The 25739-nt window shown below is 39.7% G+C and overlaps 1 protein-coding gene across 1 annotated transcript; it reads right to left on the bottom strand.

Annotated features, from left to right (window-relative positions):
• Positions 1–7546: 7546 nt before the first annotated feature.
• On the bottom strand, positions 7547–24628 carry frk (fyn-related Src family tyrosine kinase). Its single transcript, XM_037750343.1, has 8 exons — positions 23905–24628; positions 17033–17154; positions 14349–14512; positions 14064–14232; positions 13377–13535; positions 11335–11516; positions 9877–10042; positions 7547–9698 (listed from the first exon to the last, which is right to left on the bottom strand). The coding sequence occupies exons 1-8, from the start codon at positions 24309–24311 to the stop codon at positions 9490–9492; spliced, it is 1578 nt and encodes a 525-aa protein (XP_037606271.1). The 5' UTR covers positions 24312–24628; the 3' UTR covers positions 7547–9489.
• Positions 24629–25739: the final 1111 nt, after the last annotated feature.

The following is a 25739-nucleotide window of genomic DNA, read 5'->3' as shown; positions in this document are numbered from 1 at the left end:
CGTCCATGCGGACAGCCTTACCGAGGCTTTGGCTCCAACCCGTTCTCACTCCCAACTCGTCAAATACTGCCATTTGGTAAATACCGCTTGGCATTGGACGAACCGGGCTTTCAACGTACCCACACGCAACGTTATTTCGACGGTCAGAGCAAGTGACGTAGTATTAATAGCGTGAGAGTCCACTCAGGGCGGATGGAAGGGGTGGTAGATGGGTCCAACAAACAGACTTTCAACCAGGAGATCGGTGTCCGTGTCCTGTGTGAAAAGTAATGTTGATTTATTTTGTCACGTCAGTCTTTAGTCACGTGACTCGTCGATATCGTCAGTCCCGTGAATCGTTAGTATCGTCAGCTCCGTGAGTCACGCGAGACGCTAGTCAGTGACGCTAACGTCAACCACAATCGTTTCCTGACCCTACCTAAGTGGTTGTGTTGCCTAAACCTAACTTCCTGTAAAAACAGAAGTTTATTTTGAAAGGACACTATACATGTAACAAGCTTATATTGACCCGCCCTTCCGAGATCCGTCCAAAAGTAACGCTAGAGCGGTCCCCCATGCATCGACCTCTAAAGCCGAGGGGCACTGACCAAGCGTCGGTACTTGACGAGTTAGGAATGAGAATGTTTTGTTAACTCTGTCAGCACTGTTGCCGTTGTTTGCACTGTTTGTGCTGTTAGCACCATTAGCTGCTAGCTGACGCCATATCGAGAGCCGTGTGGAGGCAATCCGTCAATCAGAGATATGCTCTGACCTTTTGGCTAACTGTTTAGACTTCTCTGCCTGCTTGCTAACAAGTTTTACACACTCATTTGCAACATACAGTGAAGTGTTCAGGTGTTACAGCTGTCTCAATATGTATTTATATGGTTTTTGTAATCAAATCGCAATTTCTATTTCGTTAAATTAGTTGAGAGACTCAATCTTTCCAAGTACTCCCTGGCAACTGCAAAAGGACCCCCCGGAGTGCAAGTGGTTGGGAATCACTGCTTCAAAATGACACAAACAAAACAATTGTAATGATCCAACAGCTTTGTCGCCTGTGACTGATTGTTCCCGGGGAAGTTATGAGAGAGTCCGGCTGTTCAGAGCCATCTCCAACTCAATCAAATACTGCATGTGCACATGTAGAGCAGATTAGGTATTGACCTGCACAGAGTACACTCTCAGTAGGACGGCTCAGGACTGTGAAGAATGACGATGATAAATGTCCACTGTATGTCAACACCACCTGTGATTTCTTCCAGAATGCAATGTATGATGGAATGATAAGAGATGCACACATACACTTACTTAAAGTGCATTAGGGCTACAGATCAAATGTGCGTCTTTGACAGGGAGCATGAAGAAATAGCCTGTCTCTGCCTTTCTGCTTGCTGATAAGGGAAGGCCAGGATTTAATTGTTCCTCTTCCTGAGATGTTTTTCCCTGCTGACAGCCTGTACAGCAACAATTTGAGATTTTCATGTGCAAAATCTGCTGTTGAATTGAGTGGTGTAGGACTAGAGTTCTGCTACCCTTTAAAAAAGCTATGGCCCCGACCATGGCTCTGAAATATCAGTAAGTTAGAATCAGAGCTGTCAAAGTTAACGCGTTAAAGAAATTAGTAGCGTTAAAACAAATTTGCGTTAACGCGTTAACACATTCGATCTCTCGGAGGTTGTAGCGGGATCGGTTTTAAAGATTGATACTGGTATCAAATGAAACTAGAAAACCTTGTCAGGAAGGAGGTTAAATAACGGTCCAAAGTTACGCTAAATTTTGGCACGGTCATGGCCATTTTCAAAAGGGTCCCTTGACCTCTGACCTCAAGATATGTGGATGAAAATGGGTTCTATGGGTACCCACGAGTCTCCCCTTTACAGACATGACCACTTTATGATAATCACATTTGAGGGCAAGTCATAGTCAAGTCAGCACACTGACACACTGACAGCTGTTGTTGCCTGTTGGGCTGCAGTTTGCCATGTTGTGATTTGAGCATATTTTTTATGCTAAATGCAGTACCTGTGAGGGTTTCTGGACAATATCTGTCATTGTTTTGTGTTGTTAATTGATTTCCAATAATAAATATATACATACATTTACATAAAGCAGCATATTTGCCCACTCCCATGTTGATAAGAGTATTAAATACTTGACAAATCTCCCTTTTAAGGTACATTTTGAACAAATGAGAAATGTGTGATTAATTTGCGATTAACTATGGACAATGGGCAATTAGATATTGCATTATTTAACCTCCTTCCTGACAAGCTAGTGTGACATGGTTGGTACCAATAGATTCCTTAGGTTCTGTAGTTTCACATGATGCCAGTATCTTCACTCTAACTTTAAAAAGAAATTAAAGAAATTAGCGTTAAAATGAATTTACGCGTTATCGCGTTAAATCTAACAGCGCTAGTAATTACAGAATTTAAATACATTTAATAGATATTGATGAAAAAATGCAGATCATAAATTGTACCAAAAAAAGTTTAATTTCATGAAAATTGGAAGCATTATAACTTTAAGGTATGACACTGGACGTATTGACTTCAGTAACATTTACACCACCTCCCTAAAAAGCTGTGCATGATAAAAAAAAAAATTTTCTAGCAAAAATTTTGTTGTCAGTAGTATGTACACTGAATTTCTAGAAAAAGGGGATGCGCATCCAGCAGTACCAGTCGGGCTCAATGTGGTGGAGTGTTAAAGATGCGCCGGGCTCAGGTCTCAGTCTCAGTGTCTGTGCAGAGCTCTAAGCGTCGGCTGAATGAGGCACTAGATAATGTGAGTTCTAACAGAGCAATTTGTCATGTTGATAACCCCCAAACCCTCATGGAAGGGATCTTAACTTCAACACAGTTTTATCGTCTTTCCCACATCGCTGTTATGACATAAAGGCCTCATAATGCTGACGCACAACATGTAAATCACACAGTTTAAATGAAACGGTGTATTCAGCAGCGCTCCAAACATTCTCCATATATATTTATACTGGGATTCAGTCGCAGTCAATCATACACAGATGCCCGCAGACATGAGGAAGAGGAGGAGAGAAGCACATCCAGAGTCCTGACATGTCTCTGTGAATAAGGGGAATTAACTGTGTGCTCATAAATATGTTGGCTGCAAAAGGAATTACCGATCCCATTCTAGGCAGCCCATCTTTTCAAAATCCCCTTTTCTCTATGCAAACAAGAGCAATTCATTTGAATAATTCTCACTAAACCTGTCTCATCCACTTGTTTTCCCTTTGAGAGGCAATCACCCGTTGTCTGCTTGTAATTTATGACCACGGGCAAATCTGCTGTGGTTTTTACAGGGTTGCATTAGAACACACTCTTGTTATTGCGAAGCATTATGGTAAATGGGGAAAAATACACTATTTAATGGAAAAAGACAGGTGCTTTCCAAGGTGGATCCTCCGCCCTGTGTGTTTCTGAGACACTAAAAGGAAGATGGATTATTTTGCACTGCTACTTATTCATTATCCAAATTATGCAAATAGTTTATCACTCTGAAATGTTTTCTAAAAAGGCTTTTTGAACATTCCGGCAGAGCCTCGCCGCTGAATTAAGATGCATCAGGACTCATGTTTGTTGTTCTGCGGCTCCCTGAACAACTTGATTATCGAGTTAGTGAGCTAACAGTGCTGCATGCGGTTAGCCTTGTGACATAATAAGGCCTATAGCAACAATCACTTTCTACATGTTTGAGTGAGTCCTGAATTATTATTGTGTCTGCAGTCAGAGAGGCCAATGTAGGCACTTCGAACAGCTTTGTTTGCTTGTCTCGCTCCGACAGGTGGGTCCTTGAAAGCTTTCAGAAATGAGCGAGTCAGTCAGAGACACCTGTTCACCAACAAGAAGAATTATTCTCATTTTAACAAACACATCCGCGAACATTAGATTTAAGTCAACAATATCAGAGCCTTAGCACATAAAGTAAAGTAGAGGTTGTGTGTTAGAGGGAGCGGCGGCAGCAAACTAGTTGGTATGAACAAATCAGTAGAGATGTCATCAGGTAGAAAGCATCAGCATACCTGGGTTCTCATTTATAAGACCTTAAGTTCCTCATACCGACTTTGAACTGGGGAAAACAGGTTTCACCTTACTACTATAATGAAATGCAAAACTAAATGAAGTTAGAGACACACTCTTAGAAATAAGGGTTCCAAATAGGTTCTTCCTGAAGGGCTCAGGTTCTACCCAGAGACCTTTGCTTATGAAGAACCCTTTTTTTCAAGAAAGGTTTCATCCCTAGCAAATATTGTTCTGGTAATGTAACTGGAAGCATCTCAAGAATATTGAAAGTCTGAATAAAAGCAGCCATAAATATCATCACTTTAGTCTTTCCTCTTAAATGTTTAATCTGTGTGATTTTCAAGGCTATAAACATCCATGGCACTGTGATGAATTATATTAACATGAAGGAAATGCTGTCATGTTATACTCTCAGTATAATCTGAAATTACCAGCAAATTTAAGAATTGTTGATTTTGACCCAAATAGTCAAATATATATCACACGCCTGTTTACAGCTGAAAGATATTCATGGGAAATAAATATCCCAGAGGTCAGAGGGGTCACAGCTTCCTGCCCTCTAACTCTGATGTCATGCTGTTCACACACTGGAAGGGCAGCAGGAAATACATATCAGAGGGATTTAAGTGTGTTCAACAGTTACGTTGGCACAAAGGGTGGCAGGTTAAACTGTCACCGATGACTGGTTTTAGTTTGGAGAACGCTGACTGACTGCTGGCTGAAGTCAGCTATCAGGAGGAGGAGTAAGAGGAGACAGAGCAGGAGGAGGAGAAGGAGACGGAGCAGGAGAGTGTCAGCACCACTGTGTGGCCAAATGGAGAAATTACATGTAGGCATATTATTCAATGTATTTCCAATCAAACTAATGGCAGCTTCTATGAATTTTCAAACAGTGATATCAAATAATGTAGAAATTCAAACAAATTGACCAAATTACTCATTCATTTTATGTTGTCTGCTAACATTTTTATTTTTAAATGTTAAAAATGTTCATAAAAGATTAATTTACAATGAAAATGTAAAAAATATTTGGATTGCTGTAGAAACCCTTTTATTTTCTTATTTGTATTGTATAAAGTATTGATTTTATTAGAAGAATTCTAAGATTCTAATTCAGATATATTGTACATATTTTGTTTCTACATATTTATGTTTCTTGATTTTTGCAATACTTGGTTTTATTTTTTTATTTAAATGTTCTCTTACTGTGTTTATGTTATGCACCAATGCACCAAAGCAAATTCTTCATATATGAAAACCTACTACGCAATAAACATGATTAGGATTCAGTATAATATATGCATGTCAAGTCAAAGCAATTTCATTTCTATATCCCTGACTGAAAAACAACTCTGCACCATTGACCACTCGGACTCACTTTATTTATGATGTGTCGATGCACAAACTCAACGGTATGGGATGGTTTTTGGGGGGGGGGGTTTTAAGATCCGATGCCCCTGTCTCTCAGACTTTTCTGGAATGCAAGAATGCATTTTGCATTCATTTGACAGTCGACGGTGTAGAGAGACAGGAAACATGGAGATAGAGAGAGAGAGAGAGAGAGAGAGACAGAGAGAGAGAGACGAGTATGACAGGCAGCAAAGCTCAATAACTGCAGTAATGTGGTATGTACCTTATCCATTAGACTACCACTGCACCCTTTAGTAGTATAATTTATAGCCCCAAATAAATAATCTGTATCAGGAGCTTTACAATCTGTACAATGTACAACTAAAACTAAGGAAGGAAGAAACAGATTGAGGACACGCAGTAGATGTCGAATACACAGAATAGACAGAAATAACAATAATATAATCACAATGTGGAGAAACAGAATGGCAATATTAGGTGAATAAAGTGCAAACATATACTAATATTGTGAAACAGAAACAATATTGAGAAATTTCTATGAGCAAGTTTTAGTCTAATTATATTTGTATTGATGGTCATTGGTGCTTTTTATATATATTTATATAATATTTATATATATATTTTTTCACATACTTGTGAATAGAGTGATGTCTATTATTTACCTTTATTTGTCCAGCTTTGCTGTCCTATCTGTTATGTCTGTTTCTGAGTCAAATTCCTTGTATGTGTAAATAAACTTGGCCAATAAAGGCGATTCTGATGCTGATTTCCAGGTGCCCCCTAAGGACAGGTAGGACCTGGACTTCAAACCTTCCCTTGTACAAAGACAGGGGGGGACAAACCTCAGGGACACAATTACAGAGGAAGATGAGGTGACAAGACAATGAAACAATCAGTTGCAGATGTTACTGGCACCAGACCTAGGGGAAATCTGGACCAGCAGCAAGGGTTACACAGGCTAGGAAGCACTGTGTAGCCAATATATACAAATATCGTTTCTGTGGATTGATAGAGAGGACCAAAGTTAGCGTCTTAGCTCAAGCCACAGCTTGTTTATTTCAGAATACAAATTGCATACAATTCACAGTCACATTATCTTGCTGTCTGACTTAAAAGTGCATATGAACTCAAATGATTTAACATACTATATTCCCCATAAACAGAAATTAGCGTAACTCAAAATACTAATATATACCAGCATAATATACTGTAACTCAAAACACACATTCACTTTACCCTAATACCTACAGACACTCACATATTAACATATACAGTCCCACTAACACTCATTCAGCATTATCACAGCGACATCTACTGATGGGAAGGTGTAATACCTTGAAATAAGGCCTGTGTCAAAACTGTTAGAATAGTTCAAATATTAACAAAAAATAGAGGGGGTGTCTGTTTAAATAAAAACTAAACATGTAGCATTTCCAACCTACTACACAGACAACACATAATGGGAGAAGAGGAATTAACAATCGTTGGCGTTGGAGTGTCTTGATGGACAAAGATCAGAACGGTGATAGAACCCAAACCAACAGTAAGTCCTGGGTAAAAGGATAGGGAGACAGAGAAAGACAGAGTGACAGAAAAGAAGGAGAGGTAGGCACACAGCTTGGCCACTCATGCAGTACAATGTTTTTCAGGAAGTTATCAACATTTTCGTCAGCAGGACAGACACGGACTTTGATTAGTAAGGCCTTAAACTGAATGCAAACATTGAGAGTGATAATGGCAACAGGTACGGGGGCACCAGAGTGACCATGGGAATAGTTGAATGTTGAGGGGAAAAGATAAGTTTAAAGATGAAATGACTCAGCAGAATGAGGCGAATTGTGGCCAAAATTAGTATTACACCAAACACAACAAAACATTTCTTTTCACCTGCTAACACTTTTTTCTCACAGATGAAAAAAAACAAAAAAACTTAGAAAAATGGATCTTTGCAAAACCTTTTTTTCCGTACCTGTTCTTAAACAGTGCAGAAGAGTGTAAAACTATGTAGATCAGACTTAGAAAATGGGCCACCAGAATTTGTTTTTCCTCACTTTCCTCTCAGGGCTTCCGCATAATGTTACTTAATTCAAAACACAAGCTTTACAATTGCAGTTTTGCTCCAAATCAAAACCAATAACCAGACCAAGATCATAGTAAATATAAGTCATTTAATTATGTCACACATAAAGGGTAATTATGTTAAAATACAGTAGAATTTTACAAACACTTCCATGGTTACAATTTACACTTAACAAGATATGTTCATGACACTAAAGCATCATGCTCAGATAAATCATCAGAGCATGAGATAATCCACCAGCTTCAAACACTTGTCAAGCATCCCATTAGGTGTGCCGTCTGTTCCGTGTCACAGCTGCTGATGGTCAGAAAGAGCAGTTCTGAGAGCAGCTCTGCATCTTTTCACTAAAAATCATTAAAAAGGAGGGATTCAATCCAGTGTCACATTTTCAGTCATTATACTGTAAATCCTGCATGAGTAAAACAAACTAAAAAAAAAAAGCATTCAACTAAATGTACCCCATTATGAGAGCAGATAGGGACAAGTGCACTGCAGATTTGTAGGTGTAGTGATACCGTGTAGCTACCAGGGGGAAGACTAGATGATTTTGGGGCACTAGAAAAAAAAAAAATTGGGCCAAAGATATCCCGTGTTCACTCCCAATAATCATTTGTGCTCACAAATGACTTAATTTTTACACATAAATTAACAAAACAGAACATTAAACAATCTTTAACACATGTTTAGGGGAGGTCAAAGATAACACTACAATGTTTTAATTGGCAAAAAAAATAAAAAAATGTCCATCCAAAATCATCAATCAAAACTGCATTACTGATTCACTCATACTGTCATCAGCGCCATTTTCAGGAAAAAAAAGAAAAGAAAAAGCTGGTAAAGTTGGCAACAAGCTGGTGAACATAGTAGAGTATTTAGCAGCTTCTCGGGGGACCAAAACAGAGCTAAAAGAGAGTGAATATTGGTCAGAAATACCACAAAAATGAATGCCACTGTTGCTCTGCTGGATGTGTAAATAAGCCACTGTTTGCTAAGTTCTCCATATCGACTTCAAGATGATAATGCATTCCCCTCAAAAAAAAAATCAATGAGCAACTTTAAATTAAATATGAGTTAAAAGTGTATATAATTTAATGTTACGTTCCAGTTAAATTATTAATTTTCAAGCTCAAATTAGGTCATTTGAAAACAATAATTTTCAAAAATTTGTGCGCATTAATTTGTTGTTTGTTTCTCTCCAGGACACCTCCAGGATTCCGTACAAACCTGACTGTCTTTTTATTTTTAGCTCTCTTGTTGCACAAAGAGAAAATGTTTGATCATGTAAAGGGAGGGTGCAGCCTTAACTTTAGAGTGAAATAGTTTTTACGTAAGCAGTTTGTTAATAAGGAAGTAGTCTTGTTATTTCATTTAGTGGGCCCCTCAGGCTGCTGGGGCCCAAACACAGTCTCCTACCTTTAAATAATGTCTCTTCTCTTCTTCTGTTATCTCTTCTGGTAGCTAATATGTATCAGGAATGATGACTCCTACCACTTACTGTGTCACACAAGACACAAAGCAAAACAGATTGAGCTTATAGGTGAACATGACTCGTAAATCCTCTCAGGTACCTTCCGGTAATAGCTCGGCAGGAAAAAATGTGTGCTATGCTGAGTGCAAGAAGAACCAGTTCATCGAGATGGGCAGACGGCAGCTCTCGGTCTGCTTAAAGAGGCCTCTTCCAACAATGTGTGCTTTAAGAGTTCGGCTAGACGCGTACACAGCCTGTCTGAAAGTGCATTCAGTTGTCAAACAAAGCCAACGTAGGAGTGTTGCTGTAGTAAAAGCTTCCTCACACTCACAGTATTCTATCACATGCAGATCAAACATTTTTAGATCCTTCATTTGGCTGCAATGAGTGGAATTTTAAAATCACATTTCAATCTGTTTTACTTCATAAAAACATGGATTCATGTTTTTGGATTCAGGTGATTTGGATTCGGCTTCAGTTGCAGAAAGAAGGTTTATTTTTTTATGTCTCTTTCTTTCCACGTGTTGCGGCCTGTGGTCAGCGTGCTAATAACGGCCGGCGTCGTCGTAGGAGGCTACGTCCAGGTCGAAGAAGTCCTCCAGCTTCCACTGCAGGGTCTCGAACGTGGGCCGGTCCTGTTCGTCCTGCTTCCAGCAGTCCATCATGATGTCGTACATGATTTTGGGGCAGTTAGGGGGACACTGCATCCTGTAGCCCGTGGGAACCCTCTGGACCACCTGGTAGTTCGTCATGGCTGGAGGAATCACAGAAGGACATTATAGCTCATCTTGCAGGAGACAATTTTGAGACTTTTTGATACTTACAATTGTAGAAAAATCGCACTTTGACTTTTCAGAAAATTGTTAATACGTCACTCCTATTTTTTTGTAAATCGTCAGCGAATCATTTATGACGAGGTTGAGTAGTCTCACCTGGGTAAGGCATCTGTCCAAACGTCATGATCTCATACAGCAAAATTCCAAAGGACCAAACGTCCGACTTGATGCTGAACTTGTTGTCGTGGATGGCCTCCGGAGCGGTCCACTTCACAGGGAATTTAGTTCCTTCTTTGGCTTCATACACATTTTCATTCTCTTTCTAGAAACAAAACAAGACACACAATATATGTTTATTGTCAGTCAGTCAGCTTTAGTGTAAAGAACAGGCAGCAACGCGAATAAAGGCATCAACCAATCACATTGAGTGGAACGGGTTGAATTACGCCTACATTTATGAAACAACAACACGGAGGCTTCGTAGTCCGAACCAACCATAGACTGTATATAAGAGGTGGACGTAGTGACGTCAGCCATTGATTTGTGGACTACGGTTTTGAAGCCCTCTGATTCAGCATTTTGGCCGTCGCCATCTTGTTTTTTTGCAACCAGAAGTGACACGAGAGGGTGGAGCTAAATGCAACCGAACGCTGAATAACACATTTTCAAGCGACCAAAATGTTACAATTAACTTTCATGAACTGAAAACACACCGTGAAAGGGTTAAAGTTCTAAGACGAAAACAGGACGACACCCAGACCGGACAACACCGTGGTAGCGTCCTGTCAATCACAAGGTAGCCCCACCCTAAAGCATCCTCTGCTTTATGGTCTATTTGACTCTAAATGGGACCATAATTTACTAAATGAACATCGTGTTGTTTTGAAGAAGACTTGAAACTAGCGATTGAGCCCATAAACTCATGTTTACAATGTTTACTGAGGTAATAAATCAAGTGAGAAGTAGGCTCATTTTCTCATGGACTTCTATACCACGGCGTTGTCCGGTCTGGGAGTTGTCTGTGTTTTAACCCTTTCACAGTGTGTTTTCAGTTCATCAAAGTTTACTGTAACATTTTGGTCATCTAAAAATGTCTTATTCGGCATTCAGTTGTATTTAGCTCCACCCTCTCGTGTCACTTCTGGTTGCAAAAAACCAAGATGACGATGGCCAAAATGTCTGCTTCAAATGCTTCAAAACCGTAGTCCACAGACCAATGGGTGACGTCACGGTGACGTTATTTACTTCTTATGCACAGTCTATGGTAAAGATCCATACTTTTGCAAAATGGCCAGACAAAACTGTATTTTAGAGGGTTATTTAAACATCGCTGTTGCCAACATGTGACAATACCGAATGCGAAACCAACTGTGTGGGTTGTGTTGTAGAGTACTTATTAGGTTACATAATGTGCGCCGGTAAATGAGGGAAGCATGTGTAATTAGTGGAGAATGAAGGCTTGCTTTCACTTTAAGGTTTTAAAATACACCACAACTACAGGTCCAACACCTGCTGTACCGAGATTTATTATATGATAAGTTGATCAAAAAGTGAATTTACTCAAATATTTTTAGTTGGTGTGATTAGTGAGAAGAACTATGACACAAAACCCACCATGAAGACCCTGGCGAGGCCAAAGTCAGCCACCTTGCAGATGTTGTTCTCGCCCACCAGGACGTTCCTGGCCGCCAGGTCTCTGTGGATGTAGTTCTGTAACTCCAGGAAAGCCATGCCCGACGCCACCTGGGCAGCCATCTCTATCTGGTCAGAGATCCGCAGCGCGGTGCCCTTATCCTCTGTAATCAATAGAGAGGCACATAATCAGCAGCAGTCCTACCATGTTAAAGGTATCATAGGTGGCAGAGAAATAGATATGATAAGGAAGAAAATGATTCTGCCTATTGATTTTAATCTGGAGAAATGTATTTAACTGTAAAAGAGTACCTCGAGTGAGAAACAACTTTACTAATGTGAAAGCTGAGCGGAGGGGGTAGAAGGGCAATCGTACTCGGGCATGGTACAGTTAAATCGAACCTAGTATGAAAACGATCTGAGGAAAAAATTTAAATACTGGCTTCTCCGACAACAATGCTACAGCCAGTATGTTCTCCTTTGAAATTCCCATTCCGGTCCACCCCGTTAACACATATGAAACAAACTGGCACACAATCACAGCCTTCTGCAGCCATCGAAGCCAGCTAACCAACCGGATCAACAGAGATAACTTTAACGTTAGATTCTACCGACCTGAAAAAGCCTTGGCACATCTCTCTTGAGACACACAGCCGGTGAAGTGATTCCGGCTACTGCTGCTGGCCAGTGGCTAACGCCATGATGCTAACACACGCTAACTGCTAACGACTCCAAAGTTTTGAATTCAGACTGCAGTACCCGTTTTAAAACGTTAGCTGTCAGTGCTACAAATTGTTCCTTTAAAGGGGATATATTATGAATGATTTCAGAGATCAGCTTGAGAACTACCTTTGTAAAGGTGCACCATGTTTTTCTCGCAAGCCAATCAGAGCAGACTGGCCTTTTTCAGCAGGGGTTCTTAAAGAGACGGGCACTAAAACGGAGCATTTCAGACAAAGGGTGAATACAAGTTTATTCAGACAGAAAGTATGAGAAAAAGAATGTGTTTTTTGAACATTAAAGCATGTAAACATGTTCTAGTAGAAACCCACAATACAAGTATGAACCTGAAAATGAGCATGATATGTCCCCTTTAAAGTGCTTACACACTGTCCACCTGCACATGTGTTTCACACTTCAGGATTGGGATAAACAGCAGCTACAGTCTAGATTATGTGTTATACTTCCTACTTGTGACTTTGAACATGTCCTAGCCATGAGATGTTATAGTAGTAGGGGTGTATGGTGAGTTATGGCAGACGTGGGTCACCACACACAGACTGTCTCAGGGCTGCAGACATCAATTCCACATGAGCGCTCCTCAGTGACGCTCACTCACTCTAAATGGAAGTGACACTACATCTCTCACACACATACAGCACAGCATGTCTGTCTGAGAGCTGAGCGCTACACATGTCCCAGCAAGTACAAGTTCAAAATGAAGCAAAATCAAAGGTCAAAATACTAATTAGTATCAGGGTCACTCTCTGTCTTTTAACCCCTGTACTGAAAAACAAGATCACAGTGACCCAGCATTTGAAAACGTAACCACTGCCCTCAGTTTAAGTCCATCCAGGAATTTTACATCCTTCTCCTGATTGTATACTGCTGCAACTGATGATTATTTTCATCATGGACCATAGACTGTATATAAAGATGGACAACATAGACAGCTCAGACAGGGTCAGACCCGAGACTCATTGATGCACGTGGGGAGCAAAGGCTGGCCCGTGTTGTCCGATCCAATAGAAGAGCTACTGGAGCTCAAATTGCTGAAAAAGTTAATGCTGGTTCCGACAGAAAGGTGTCAGAACACACAGTGCATAGCATTTTGTTGCGTATGGGGCTGTGTAGCCGCAGACCGATCAGGGAGCCCGTGCTGTCATAATGTTATGGCTGCTGATCGGTATAAATCTCTACTGTAGCCTGACCTTTGCACACCAGCGTTGGACTCTGATCCTCTCATAAAGCAGCAGTACAGTAGCTCATAATCACATGGTTAGGAGAAAGTGAGGCTGTCTTACTATTGAGGTACTCCAGCAGGCTGCCGTTGTACATCAGCTCAGTGATGATGTAGATGGGCTCCTCCATGGTGCACACGGCGTACAGCTGGATCAGCTTGGCGTGCCGCAGCCTCTTCATGATACTAGCCTCTCTCAGGAAGTCCTCCGCATCCATGGTACCTGCGAGGGGAGTTCAGTCATGGTGTATTAGGAGTGGGACTTTTACAAATAATTGTTTTGCAGTGGTTAGTGACATTTTTGGTGATACACCGAATGTGGTGTGGCGTTTTGTACACTCTTTTTCTTTTAATAAATAGGAGTCATAGCTTTTATTTCTTGTTTTGTTTGCCCCGCAGGGGCTCAATCTGGTGGGAAATAGTAAAACCTATCATTTTGAAGCCTCTAGAATGAAAGCCTGATATAATAGAATGCATGATTTTATGCTGTAATGGCCGTGGGATCAACCATTGTGGTTTTAATTGGTTTCAATGGGGACAGTTTTGTCTGAGTGTTTGTGTTTTGGTTACACTGTTTATTATAGACTTATTTTAAGAGATGAGGTTCAACTTCACACCCTTGCCAAAATGTATACCGTATGCATAAACACAGACAAAATTATCCCCAAAAAATTTAAAAAGCCAAAACTGTCCCTAGTGAGGCATGAGGGTTAACACCTTCAGTGAGAGAGAAAAGGAGGCATGAGTGTACCAGGTTTGAGGGTCTTCACCGCGACTGCTGTGGTGTCGTTCCACAGGCCCTCGAACACTTCTCCAAACTGACCGGCGCCCAGCTTCCTCAGCAGCTTGATGGAGTTGCGGTCTATCTCCCACTGGTCCACGGTGTTGTAGGACAGGCCGTGGGTCTGTGGAGCCTCCATCTACACAGACAAGGAAGAGACACTGTTCACTAAGACGACAAAATGTGAACTAAGGGACTAGAGACAAGGAGGCACTAATGGAAATGGAAAATAAAGAGTTGGCGGTGTGTGTTGACCTTTTTGCACGGTTCACCCAGACGCACACAGAGGCCATCGGCCTGTTTTGTGTAATGTTCCACCAGCTCCTCCAGCGTTTGAAAGGATTGGTTCCTCGACACGTAGTAGTGACCATTCTCCAGTTTTCTCAGCTTGTAGTGCTTCACCTTCCCGCTGTCCAACACTGAAAGACAAGTCAACATCAGTGACAAACCAAAGACTCAAGAACTGTATAAGTGAGGTTTCCTCGTGGCTCGGTAGACCTAAAGTTTTTAATCAACACACGTTTCTCATGGTCTTGTTACACAACCAGTTGGGCTGCCGCAATCTTCACTACATTATTAGTTTCAAATTTATTTGTCATATGCATTTAAAAGTACAGTGTACAGTGAAATGCATTTTACCCTGGCTCTTTCTCAGCCCTGAAAATCTATAAATAGTACACTAGATAAATACCACAATAAATAAGACAATACCTGAGAATAAAAACTATAAAACAACCTATAGAACAACAACTCTTTTCATGCTGTTTTTCAGCCTTTCCTAGATCGACTGTGTTCCTATCAGGGGTTATCGGTGCATTAATCACAGATACAGATTCAAAGGCTGTCGTTGGATAGTGGCCAATATTAGAAAATTAATAATTGCTCTATAAATACACACAAATACAAAAAAATCAATCATCTGATTTCAAATCTATTAAATCAAATCAGTACAATGAGCATGGGGTAAAACTGGGAGTGAGTTGACCTGGGGTTAGTGGCTGTGAAATGAAATCAGGTCATCAACTGACTTTAATGAATGAAGATGGAAAGAATTTGGTCCTCATGGAAAGAGCAAGGCCAGAGTGAAAAGACAGATTAGAGCGGAGAGAGATAAAGTTATGACGCTGCTTTATGGGAGCGCAGACCTGTTTATTTAACTTGATGACCCTGAAGTCATTAATCATTCGAGTCAATCGAGGGTAAGAGCGAGTGACTGAACAATGCCGGTGGTGTTTGGAAATGTGTGTTTTGTGGCGGAAAAGTACACAGACACAGGCAGAATGCTAACTAGCGAGCTAGCATGACCTCATCTGAGAAATGATTTTGATCAAGTGGAATAATAAATGCACTAGTACTACTTGTGTTTCTTGGCAGTCTGATTGCTTCCGGGATGTTATGCAGAAATCACTGCACCAAACAGGTTGTTGAGTCATTGTAGGTTAATAATTACTCTGACACATAAAGCCACAATGTATTACCATAAGATACTACTCATACCTGTAGCAGGAAAGCCCCTGAGTGTACTGATCAAGGATGTGTTTTATTGCTCATGAATTCCCCTTTTATTTTTAAGAGAAAAACATTTGTTCTTCACAAGTTGCTAAAAGCATGGATGTCTGTTTGGATTTCTGGACCTTTACCAAAAGAACGTATATTGCCAAGAAGTGAAAGTCAATCGTTCATTCGATTGCAACGTCAGCGCCCGGCAGCAAAGTTACGCTTCCGCCATTTTGGACTGAATTCGTCTACCGGACCCCAGTAGAACGTCCGCCTACAAAGTGCCGTACAAAAGCAAAACTAAATTAATTCTATTCTTTTGTCATATTCTACCAAAATTACCTGTGTTGAACAATAAAATATTATAATATAATAAGCGTTTTCGGTCCAAAATGGCAGCAACGATTGTTTCGTCTCTTTGCTTCTATAATCTTTGCCTTTACTTGACTACTTAGTAGAAACTAGCAAACCCATTTTGAGATATCTCTACTCATTCACATTAATTTTTTATTTAATGATCTGCAGCATGTATTATGGTAGGGATACCCAATCACCAACCCACCCCACCCCTAGTCAGCGTACTGACCAGGCGGCAACCTCCCGATCTGAAAAGTGAAACCAATGCTGAAGTGCCTGAAGCGACTCCTCTGGTTGCAAAAAGAAGTCTGATTGTATAGAAGTCTATGAGAAAATGAGCCTACTTATTACCTCAGTAAACATTGTAAACACGAGTTTATGGTCTCAATCGCTAGTTTCAAGTCTTCTTCAATACAGCATGATGTTCATTTAGTAAGTTATGGTCTCATTTAGAGTCAGATACACCATAAAGCAGGGAGTTGTCCGTGTTTTCGTCTTAGAACCATAACCCTTTCATAGTGTGTTTTCAGTTCATAACAGTTAATTTTAACATTTTGGTCGCCTAAAAATGTGTTATTCAGCATTCGGTTGTACTTAGCTCCACCCTCTCGTGTTACTTCTGGTTGCAAAAAAACAAGATGGCGACGGCCAAAGTGCCGAACTCGAGGCTTCAACGCTGTATTCTACAAACCAATGGGTGAAGTCACTATGTCCACCTCTTATATACAGTCTATGGTTGGTTCAAACTACGGAGCCTTCGTGTTGTTGTTTCATAAATATAGGCGTAATTCAAGTGGACAAGTGGACATTGTCAGGGTGACAATGTCCACTTCTTATATCTATGATACTGACTTAGATATATCACTAACTATCTATATAAAGCTTGCTAACATTAGCTACTGGACGTCCAACCCCCTAAGTTTTGCTGATGAATTGAAGCAGTGTATGTTTTCTTACTCATGAATTCAACTTTTTGAAAGAAGGTCACAGGTTATTTAGCTTTCAAAATTTACATAATCCCTCTTCATGGGAGAAGTTTTTCAAACTTAAATTGCTACAGAGAAAAAAATTGTGTCTTAGCTTACCTGAGAGGGAGCGCTCCCCTGTCTGACTTTCACAGTTTCTGATGAGGAAGGCGCCATGCTCGTTCCCTCCTGCCAACAGCATCTTCTCTGCATCCAGCCTCTTGGTGTCGGGAAAATACCATCTAAAAAAATTGGAAAAGAACCAGAGCTAGTCAAAAATAACGGCCATTTCTGTAACTGTCAGGGGCCTCAAATGTTCACTGGTAATTAGATTAATTGCAAACTGGCTTAATAATACTGTCTGCCCCCACTAAAACGCAACATAACCGTAATTTTACCCAATCAAAAATGCTTAAAATCTAGGAATAGACTGCTGATATTCTACGTTTTTCCTTTTGTCAACAACTCCTCTGAAAATCCCAAACCGACAATATATAGCTCCACTAACAAGTACTGTGTGTATTAAAGTCTGATATATCTTCTTCCTCTGTGCCACAGAGCTCCATTGTTGTCCAAAAGTAGGGGTGTCACAATTCTCCAAATCCACGATTCGATTCGATTTTCGATTCAAACTTTTTTTTTCAGCACTGATGGCTATGCCATTGTTAGACTATATGGAGTCTTGATTCGTAAAAATCAACAGATCATTGGTTGTATGCCCTGACAACTATCAATTACACTTTCAAATTCTTCTTTAGAAAGAGACGCTACATGGTATCAAGTATGATTTATTTTTGGAATGTACCACACTAAGGCCATATGAAATGAAATAGTTAGTGTTATTACATATTAAACCATATGTAATAACAATAACTTATTTCATCAGTCAATTGACTTTTTAAACAACAACAGCATCTCAGAATTTCTCAGAGTTTACGATTCCGACTATAAGTGGAGATATCGCAACCACGGCTGAAATCGCCAAACAGTTATCTGAGTACTTTTTTCTTTGGTTGCTGCAGTCTCTAAATCTTCTGCAGCCTACAAACTGTACTTTTTCTGTCAATGTTCTTACACATTCGTTGTTTACAAAACTCAGAGGGGGAGGCAAAATGTCACCACACCGGTGACAGGAGGATTTTCCAGTTGGGTTGTTTCTCCACAATCTCCAACTGGTGTCTCAGTGCAGCTGCAGGCTACCGGTAAGATGCACTGTGTAATTTTTGAGCTGCAGGCTACCGGTAAACTACGCGGTGTCGTCTTTGAAGGGTTTGCAGGTCGAAATCGAAAGCTCATTTTGATAGATTTTCGATTTAGAATGAAAATTGTGACTGCCCTATACAACACTATTAAAACACATCAATGTTCCTTCATTACCATGAACACACACGCACTGTAGTTTATTTTGACTCAATCCCACATACACAGCCTCACTGTCAATAAAGCACCAAATGTGTATCAATCCGCAGCTGAAAATAGTCCCCAGCAAATGCACAATTTCCTCCTGTTTAAACAATGATTGTTTAAAACTACAGGCTGTAAAAGTCGGGACTAATTATTGTTGGTTTTAGCTTTTCTTGAGATTTGTTGACAATAGGAAAGATTTAGAATAAGACCAGACTTATCCCATAAGACCTTTATTATTTAATTCTATATATTTATTATCCCAAATAATTCCATGACCACAAACTACCCCATACTGTACATAAGGAGGGGGTCAATAGAGGCCCACAATTTATTCTTTTGCCCAGGTCCCCCTAACAGGTTAATCTGGCCCTGATTAAACTGACAATAGCTATAGAAGCCTATGACGTTTAACCAGGAACTTAGTCCATAATCTTGAACTGGTAATTAATCACCTTTCAGAGGTGAGTCACTACAAGAATGGAAATATGATGCATGTGATGATCGTTAAAACGTTTAAAGGCCCAACCTTTAAAGGGGACATATCGTGCTCATTTTCAGGCTCATACTTGTGTTTTTGGTTTCTACTAGAACATGTTTACATGCTTTAATGTTCAAAAACACATACATTTTTCTCATCCTGTCTATCTGAATATACCTGTATTCACCCTCCATCTGAAACGCTCCCTTTTTGCGCCTGTCTCTTTAAAAAGCCCAGTCTGCTCTGATTGTCTTGAGATCTCAAGGTGTGGGCGGTATATTCTAATGAGCCTGCAATGTGACAAAGGAAGGGGAGCCACATGTGAATGGCTTGTTGTATTAGGGCTGGACGATTTGACGTAATATAATGTCAAACGATAAAAAAAAATGCCTATCGTTTATATTTTTCCTATATCCTATCTATCGTGACGTCGAAAAAGCAGCAGCCGAACTGCGTTACGGCGATATTTACGTCATTTGGACAACGCTTTACGTTCCTCGCATGTGGGAGCCGGAGCAGAGCGGAGCAGGAGCAATCAGCTGTTTTGATTCTGGTGCTCGTAAGGAAGTCAGACATGGACCAGAAAACCACACTGGTCCCCACTACGGGCAGATTTATAGTGCAGGCAATCCGTCGTCATTTAACCGCACAACGTGCCTTTTTTTCTTCTTTACCTTAAACGGACTACAGAGTGTACACAGAAATGGGTTGACACAATGTTTTGTTTGCGGCCACTTATGTAGGAACAGTATCTCTGTTGCACTACATACAACAATTAACGGATATATAAAGCAATCTACGGAGAAGCCGTGCACACCCCGAGATAACACAGATAAGAATTAAATGTGTAGCACATTTTTCGATTGTTATGAATGTTTGACGCTATCGCACTACATGTCTATTACTTGTACGTTGCAATGACACAGAATGTAAACAAAGCTGGTCCAAAACTAGTACAAAAAGCTAGTGTCTACAGCTAACCTCTGTTATTTTAACCAATGATATAATAATCACTGAGGTTATGAAGGCTATATATATACACCTTACATTGATTAAGGCCAAGATTTGTATGTCTAAATTATGGGCCTTAATGTCTGTCACCCTGTCCTGGAAAATTAATCTATGAGCTGTTTTTGATTCATATTACATTTCTTATCTGAACATGCCAGGCCTGTTTAGATAAAATATAGACTCGGCCTATATTTATTTATTTTTTTCTCAATAATTTCACTTGAAACTGTTATATTTAATTCACACAGGAGTAAACAAAAATAGGCTTTACCATGTAGTTATTTCATATAGACTATTTATTTATTGATATATATCGTTATAGAGATATGAAATGACCTATATTGGGGTGGAAGATTTTGGCCCCATCGCCCAGCCCTATGTTGAATCACATTATTTTCTGATCTAGGCAGCCCACAAAAAACTGACTTGGTTGTCTTATTTCCTAGTTTGTGGGTTGGTAGGAACTCCAGATACCCAGATGGATGTACACAAACACTGAAAAAGTGAGTTTTTCATGATGTGTCCCCTTTAAACATTACACAATCTCTGAGGTTTGCTACTGTCTCTGGATATGTATGTTACGTAACTAATTATTCTCCATCTAGTCTCAAGATCGTGATATAGTGAAACTATGACACAAATGATGCCTACTCTGACGTAGGGAATCAGAGCTATTTGTATCCCCGTGAACAAAACCGGAAAAACCAGAGTACAGCTGAGAAGAAGCCGGTTCCACTGAGAAGTCAAATAGTCTGAGGATGCATCACAGATAAGATAAGATAGGGGCCGGACTTTTCCGTCACATCACTTTTCGCAAGAAATCACAGCAGGAAATAAAATAGTACCTTTGTTTTATTAGTTAAAACAATGTGTGGATAGTAAGTTACCACATATATGTTGTAGGATCTGAGCAAGGCCTTTAATGGCATGTTGAGGTGGCTGACCGCAGCCAAAAATAAATTTGTTGCAAAACCAGTTTCTGTTACTTTCCACAATGATGCAGACAGTCATAGTTGTTAAACAATTGCCCAGGAAATACCAGCGAAGGCATTTTAATGCACCGTTGACGTTCTTGTGTGGGAGCGCAGGGGTTAACAGGAATTTTAGATCTGCTTACATAATGTTGTTCATACTTAAAGCAAAATAATAACCGTAAAAAAAGAAAAAAAATATTCGGGGGAAAAAGAATAAAGTAGGATAGTATGATGGTACGCATATATACACACATATACAGTATATATATACACTATCTTCATATGTACATAATCATCCAGTCCATATATATCCATTCGCTATTTATTTCCTTGCACTATTTGTATTGTCTACACCTTACAGAACACAGTTGTTATAGACATTTTATATTATTTCTCATTTTGTTTTTGGACACTGGTGCTCTTTATATATATTTATATATACACTATTTATTTTGTGTACATAACAGTTCTGTCTATTCCTCACCTTTATCTGTCCAGCTCTGTTGTCCCTAGCTGTTTTTTTTTCTTTTTCTGTGTAAGTACATTAAGAAAGACGCATAAAATCAGAGTCAAATTCCTTGCACGTACTTGGCAAATAATACCTAATAATACCCACTAACACACACTGACAAAGTTGACTCTTCTAACTCTTCAGGGCTTAATCTTTCAATATGGTTTAACTGTGATCCTCGTATTTATTCAATTCATTCCACCGTTTCAAAATATTCTTCCTCTTGATTTCTGATTCTAGGTGGATTATAGGTTTCAACCAGTTCCTCATTATCTGTTTCTGCAAGTATCCTGCAGCCTCTGGGTATATCTGCCCATTTATAATGTGTTGATACACCTAGAATAATACATTTTGGCCTTGAGCATATGTTGAATTTGGAAAATGTTCACCTAAGAGGGAATGTTTTTAGTAATGGGGAGAAAAAGAACACATGTTGCTTTCTTTTCACCACAGCTTCTCCAGCTATTGCAACTTTTAATTGTATTTTTTTGTTGTGCTAATCAATCTTGTGTATATTTTCCCATGAGTATTCCCTCCAATACCTCCAATTTGTGCTTTTATGTATTTTTTTTTTTTTTTTTTTAGATGTTTTCCCAGTCTTCCTCTTGTGTTTTTGAGCCTTATCTTCATGGGAATTATTAACCTGTAAGCCAACATTTCCTGCTCACAGACAATCATTAACTAGATTAAACCAAGACTTTACTCTACAGAGATGCACCGATTCCCACTTTTCCAGTTCCGTTAGCGATACCTTATAGCTTTGGGGCCTTTCGGCCGGTACCGAGTACCGATCTGATACCAGTGTTTAATTAATAATCTGTATGCCTTGCTGTGTGGAAGTGACTGGGTTCATTCTGTTATGTGTAAAAAAGGCTTGACTTAAACGTTGCTATTTTAACTTTGTAAAACTAAATGTAACAAATAAATACATAGATATAAATCTAGTGAATTGTTATTTGTTATTAAAATAATAAATCGTACACTAGCTACCTGATAAAAAAAAAAAAAATCTTCAAAATGATCAGGAACAAGTTGCTCAAAATGTAACGTAATATTTAATATAAAATGTATATAATGTCAACAGTATATAAACATAGATTTGAACTGAATAGATCGGCTTCATTGTCACCGATATCAATCCAGCTATTTGAGTCGGTGTCGGCCCGATATCGGTATCGGTGCATCCCTACTTTACTCTGGAGACATTAAAAGGTACTATATGTAATGTATTAATCGATTTGTATTGCCATTGTGTGAACAGATTGTAATGTAACTTAAAAACTGAAACCTTCCTCCGACTTTCTCGGTTGCCCATAACAGCCTGTGGACTGATTTCTATGTAAAGGACTCGGCCTGTTTTTGCTTCGTAATGTTAGCTGATGAAGTAATTTGCAAATGGCAAGCTATAGTTAGTATCATGGAGATTGGACATTAACGGTGATATATGATTGTAATGTTACGTCACTTTTTTTAGCCGACGCCCGGGATGATCGCTCTTCCGTACCGGGAAGGATGGCGCCGACTGATGCATATGACAAATAAACTTGAAACTTGAAACTTGAACTAGCACGAGCAACAGGATGTTGACTGTAGTTCACTTAACGGCCACCGGTGTAATTAATAACAAGGACTTTCTAAAAGTTACATATAGTCCCTTTAATCAGCACTAAAAGACAAAAACATGTTACAGTGTTTTACCTCTGGGAAATTAAAATGACAAAGTAATGGTTCTTAATAAATAACTTTAGATGTGTCAGGAGGACATAACCTCATTGAAAAACAAAATCACAGATTGGAGTAGTGTTTTGGAAGAGGGGGCTCATGACAGCAATGACATGATGATGATGATGATGATGATGACTACTTGCTGTCAGGGCTCCCAAACTCTGGAATGCACTTCCTATAGAGATACGATCATCTAACTCTGTACCCACTTTTAAAAAACTTTTGAAAACACATTTTTTTAGGATAGCATTCCTATAAGTAGAAGGGTATAAATATATGTATATATACATCCGTTTCTGGACGCATGTGTACATTTATACACATTTATGTCTATATACACTATGTATTTGTTTTATCAACTTGTCCTACCATTTTACCACTTCTATTATTATTGATATGTTCTGTGATGTTCTGTTTTAGCAGTTACCGTATTTGTTTTACTCTATCTGCTTTTATTGTCTGATGTTCTGTTTTAACAGTTACCATATCTTTTACTTTATTTATCTGCTTTTATTATCTGATGTTCTGTTTTAGCAGTTACCATATTTGTTTTACTCTATCTGCTTTTATTGTCTGATGTTCTGTTTCAACAGTTACCATATCTTTTACTTTATTTATCTGCTTTTATTATCTGATGTTCTGTTTTAACAGTTACCATATTTGTTTTACTCTATCTGCTTTTATTGTCTGATATTCTGTTTTAACAGTTACCATATCTTTTACTTTATTTATCTGCTTTTATTGTCTGATGTTCTGTTTTAACAGTTACCATATCTTTTACTCTATTTATCAGCTTTTATTGTCTTGTGAAGCACTTTGTAACATCTGTTTTGAGAAGTGCTATATAAATAAATGTATTATTATTATTATTATTATTATTACTTACGGTTCTGCATCAATGCTCTCCACAGGTGCCACATAGTTGGCCGGGATGTATCCCTGTTTGGAGGCCGAGATCCCGGTGAGAGCTTTAGCGAACCACCACTCTCCTGCGCTCTTATCCAGAGCCTCCAGCGCGTCTCCAGCGTTAAAGCTGAGGTCCTCCTCGGTCCTAGCCGAGTAGTCATACTGGGCGATGTAGTAAACGCCCGCTTTGCCCGTTGGGAGCCTCGGTAGAGACCTCCTGTTAAAGCCCGGCTGGGTAGTGTTTCTAACAGCACCCGGGTTCGCAAACACCGTGTCAACTCTCTCCTCTACTTGCTTGTTGCTTTCTGCTACTCCTCCTTGGTTGGGTTTCTTAAAACAAGCAGAAAAACTCTGCCAGCACGCAGAAAACCTCTTCTGGATCTCCATGGTGGTGGTTGATGTTGACCGTCAATCACAGCAGCTCATTATTATTGTGCGTCAGGAACAAACAGTGTGGGGGAATCCCTTCTGCTCCTCGCTCCTGATCCACATCCCAAAAACAACACACAGTGATTATATGTTATATTGTTTTATATCTAATCTCAGACAGCAGTAGTCTTTGACCTGAGCACACACACAATCACTGAGGGAAGTAAGTGACCCCCACCGCCACTGGAGAGCTGGAGAGAGAGAGAGAGAGAGGAGTTTCCTGGTAGGTAGAGAGACAGAGTTCATTGTCCCATTGTGCCAATCAGCTGCACCTGCTGAGGAATGGGGAGCGGCTCCTGGCTGTTCCAGGGACGTCTCTGTGCGCCCCCTGGAGGTCATGCTGGAGGACAGCAGCTGTGAGCTGGAAACAGCTGATGAGTCAAGGTGAGAAATATGAGTCATCATTTTCCATTGGTTATCATTATGGTTTTTATTGATGTTCTTATAACTGTGAGGTCATTGTGGAAACCTATAGGTCTATTCCTGCCAGGAAAAAATAACTCTCTAACACAGCTATTCTCAACCCATGGGCCGGGGCCCACTGGTGGGCCTCAGAGAGCCACCTAGTGGGCCGCGAAGGTGCTGCCAAATGGTTAGATTAACCGCTAATCTGTATTTCAGAGGTTATAGCGGGCTCAGTTTTAAAACTAGACTGAAGATACTAGCATCATATGATTCTAGAAAAACCAAATGAATCCATCGGTACCAACCATGTCATGCTAGCTTGTTGGGAAGGAGGCTAAATAACGCTCCAAAATTACGCTAAATTTTGGGGGTCCCTTGAACTCTGACCTCAAGATATGTGAATGAAAATGGGTTCTGTGGGGACCCACGAGTCTCCCGTTTACAGACATATATGTCAAAGATGCAGTGACACAAAATCAAGCAATTTTTGAAACCAGTAAAAGTGTGTGGTGAGGAAATATGCCCCTGAATACTTTGGATTCATAATGGCAGGCAGTGATGGGTGAGGGTAAGATGAATATTTATGTGGGTCATTACACCTGACAGTGGCATAACACATATTTATAGTCCAGTTTGTCATTTATTTGGGAAGGTGGTCCTCGGAAAGTGGGCCTCGAGTTACAAAAGGTTGAAAAGCCCTGCTCTAACACCAAATATCCGCTGCTGCCTTTATAGTTTATAATTTAGGCTATAAAGTCTTTAATGTTAATTTTTTTTGTAATATGTACATTTTATTTGTCACTGTAAATATAAATCAGACTCTCTCTACATACAGTAGGCCTATATAGACCTCTTCACATGTACATAATCATCCAGTCCATGTATATCCATCCAGTATTGATCTCTTTGCACTATTTGTATTGTTTACAACTTCCAGAACACTCGACTTGTATATACAGATAATTTGTTTTTATTTTAATT

Source organism: Sebastes umbrosus, chromosome 18 (assembly GCF_015220745.1).
Source record: "Sebastes umbrosus isolate fSebUmb1 chromosome 18, fSebUmb1.pri, whole genome shotgun sequence".
Classification (NCBI taxonomy): Eukaryota; Metazoa; Chordata; class Actinopteri; order Perciformes; family Sebastidae; genus Sebastes; species Sebastes umbrosus.
This window is presented reverse-complemented; position numbering and strand designations above follow the sequence as displayed.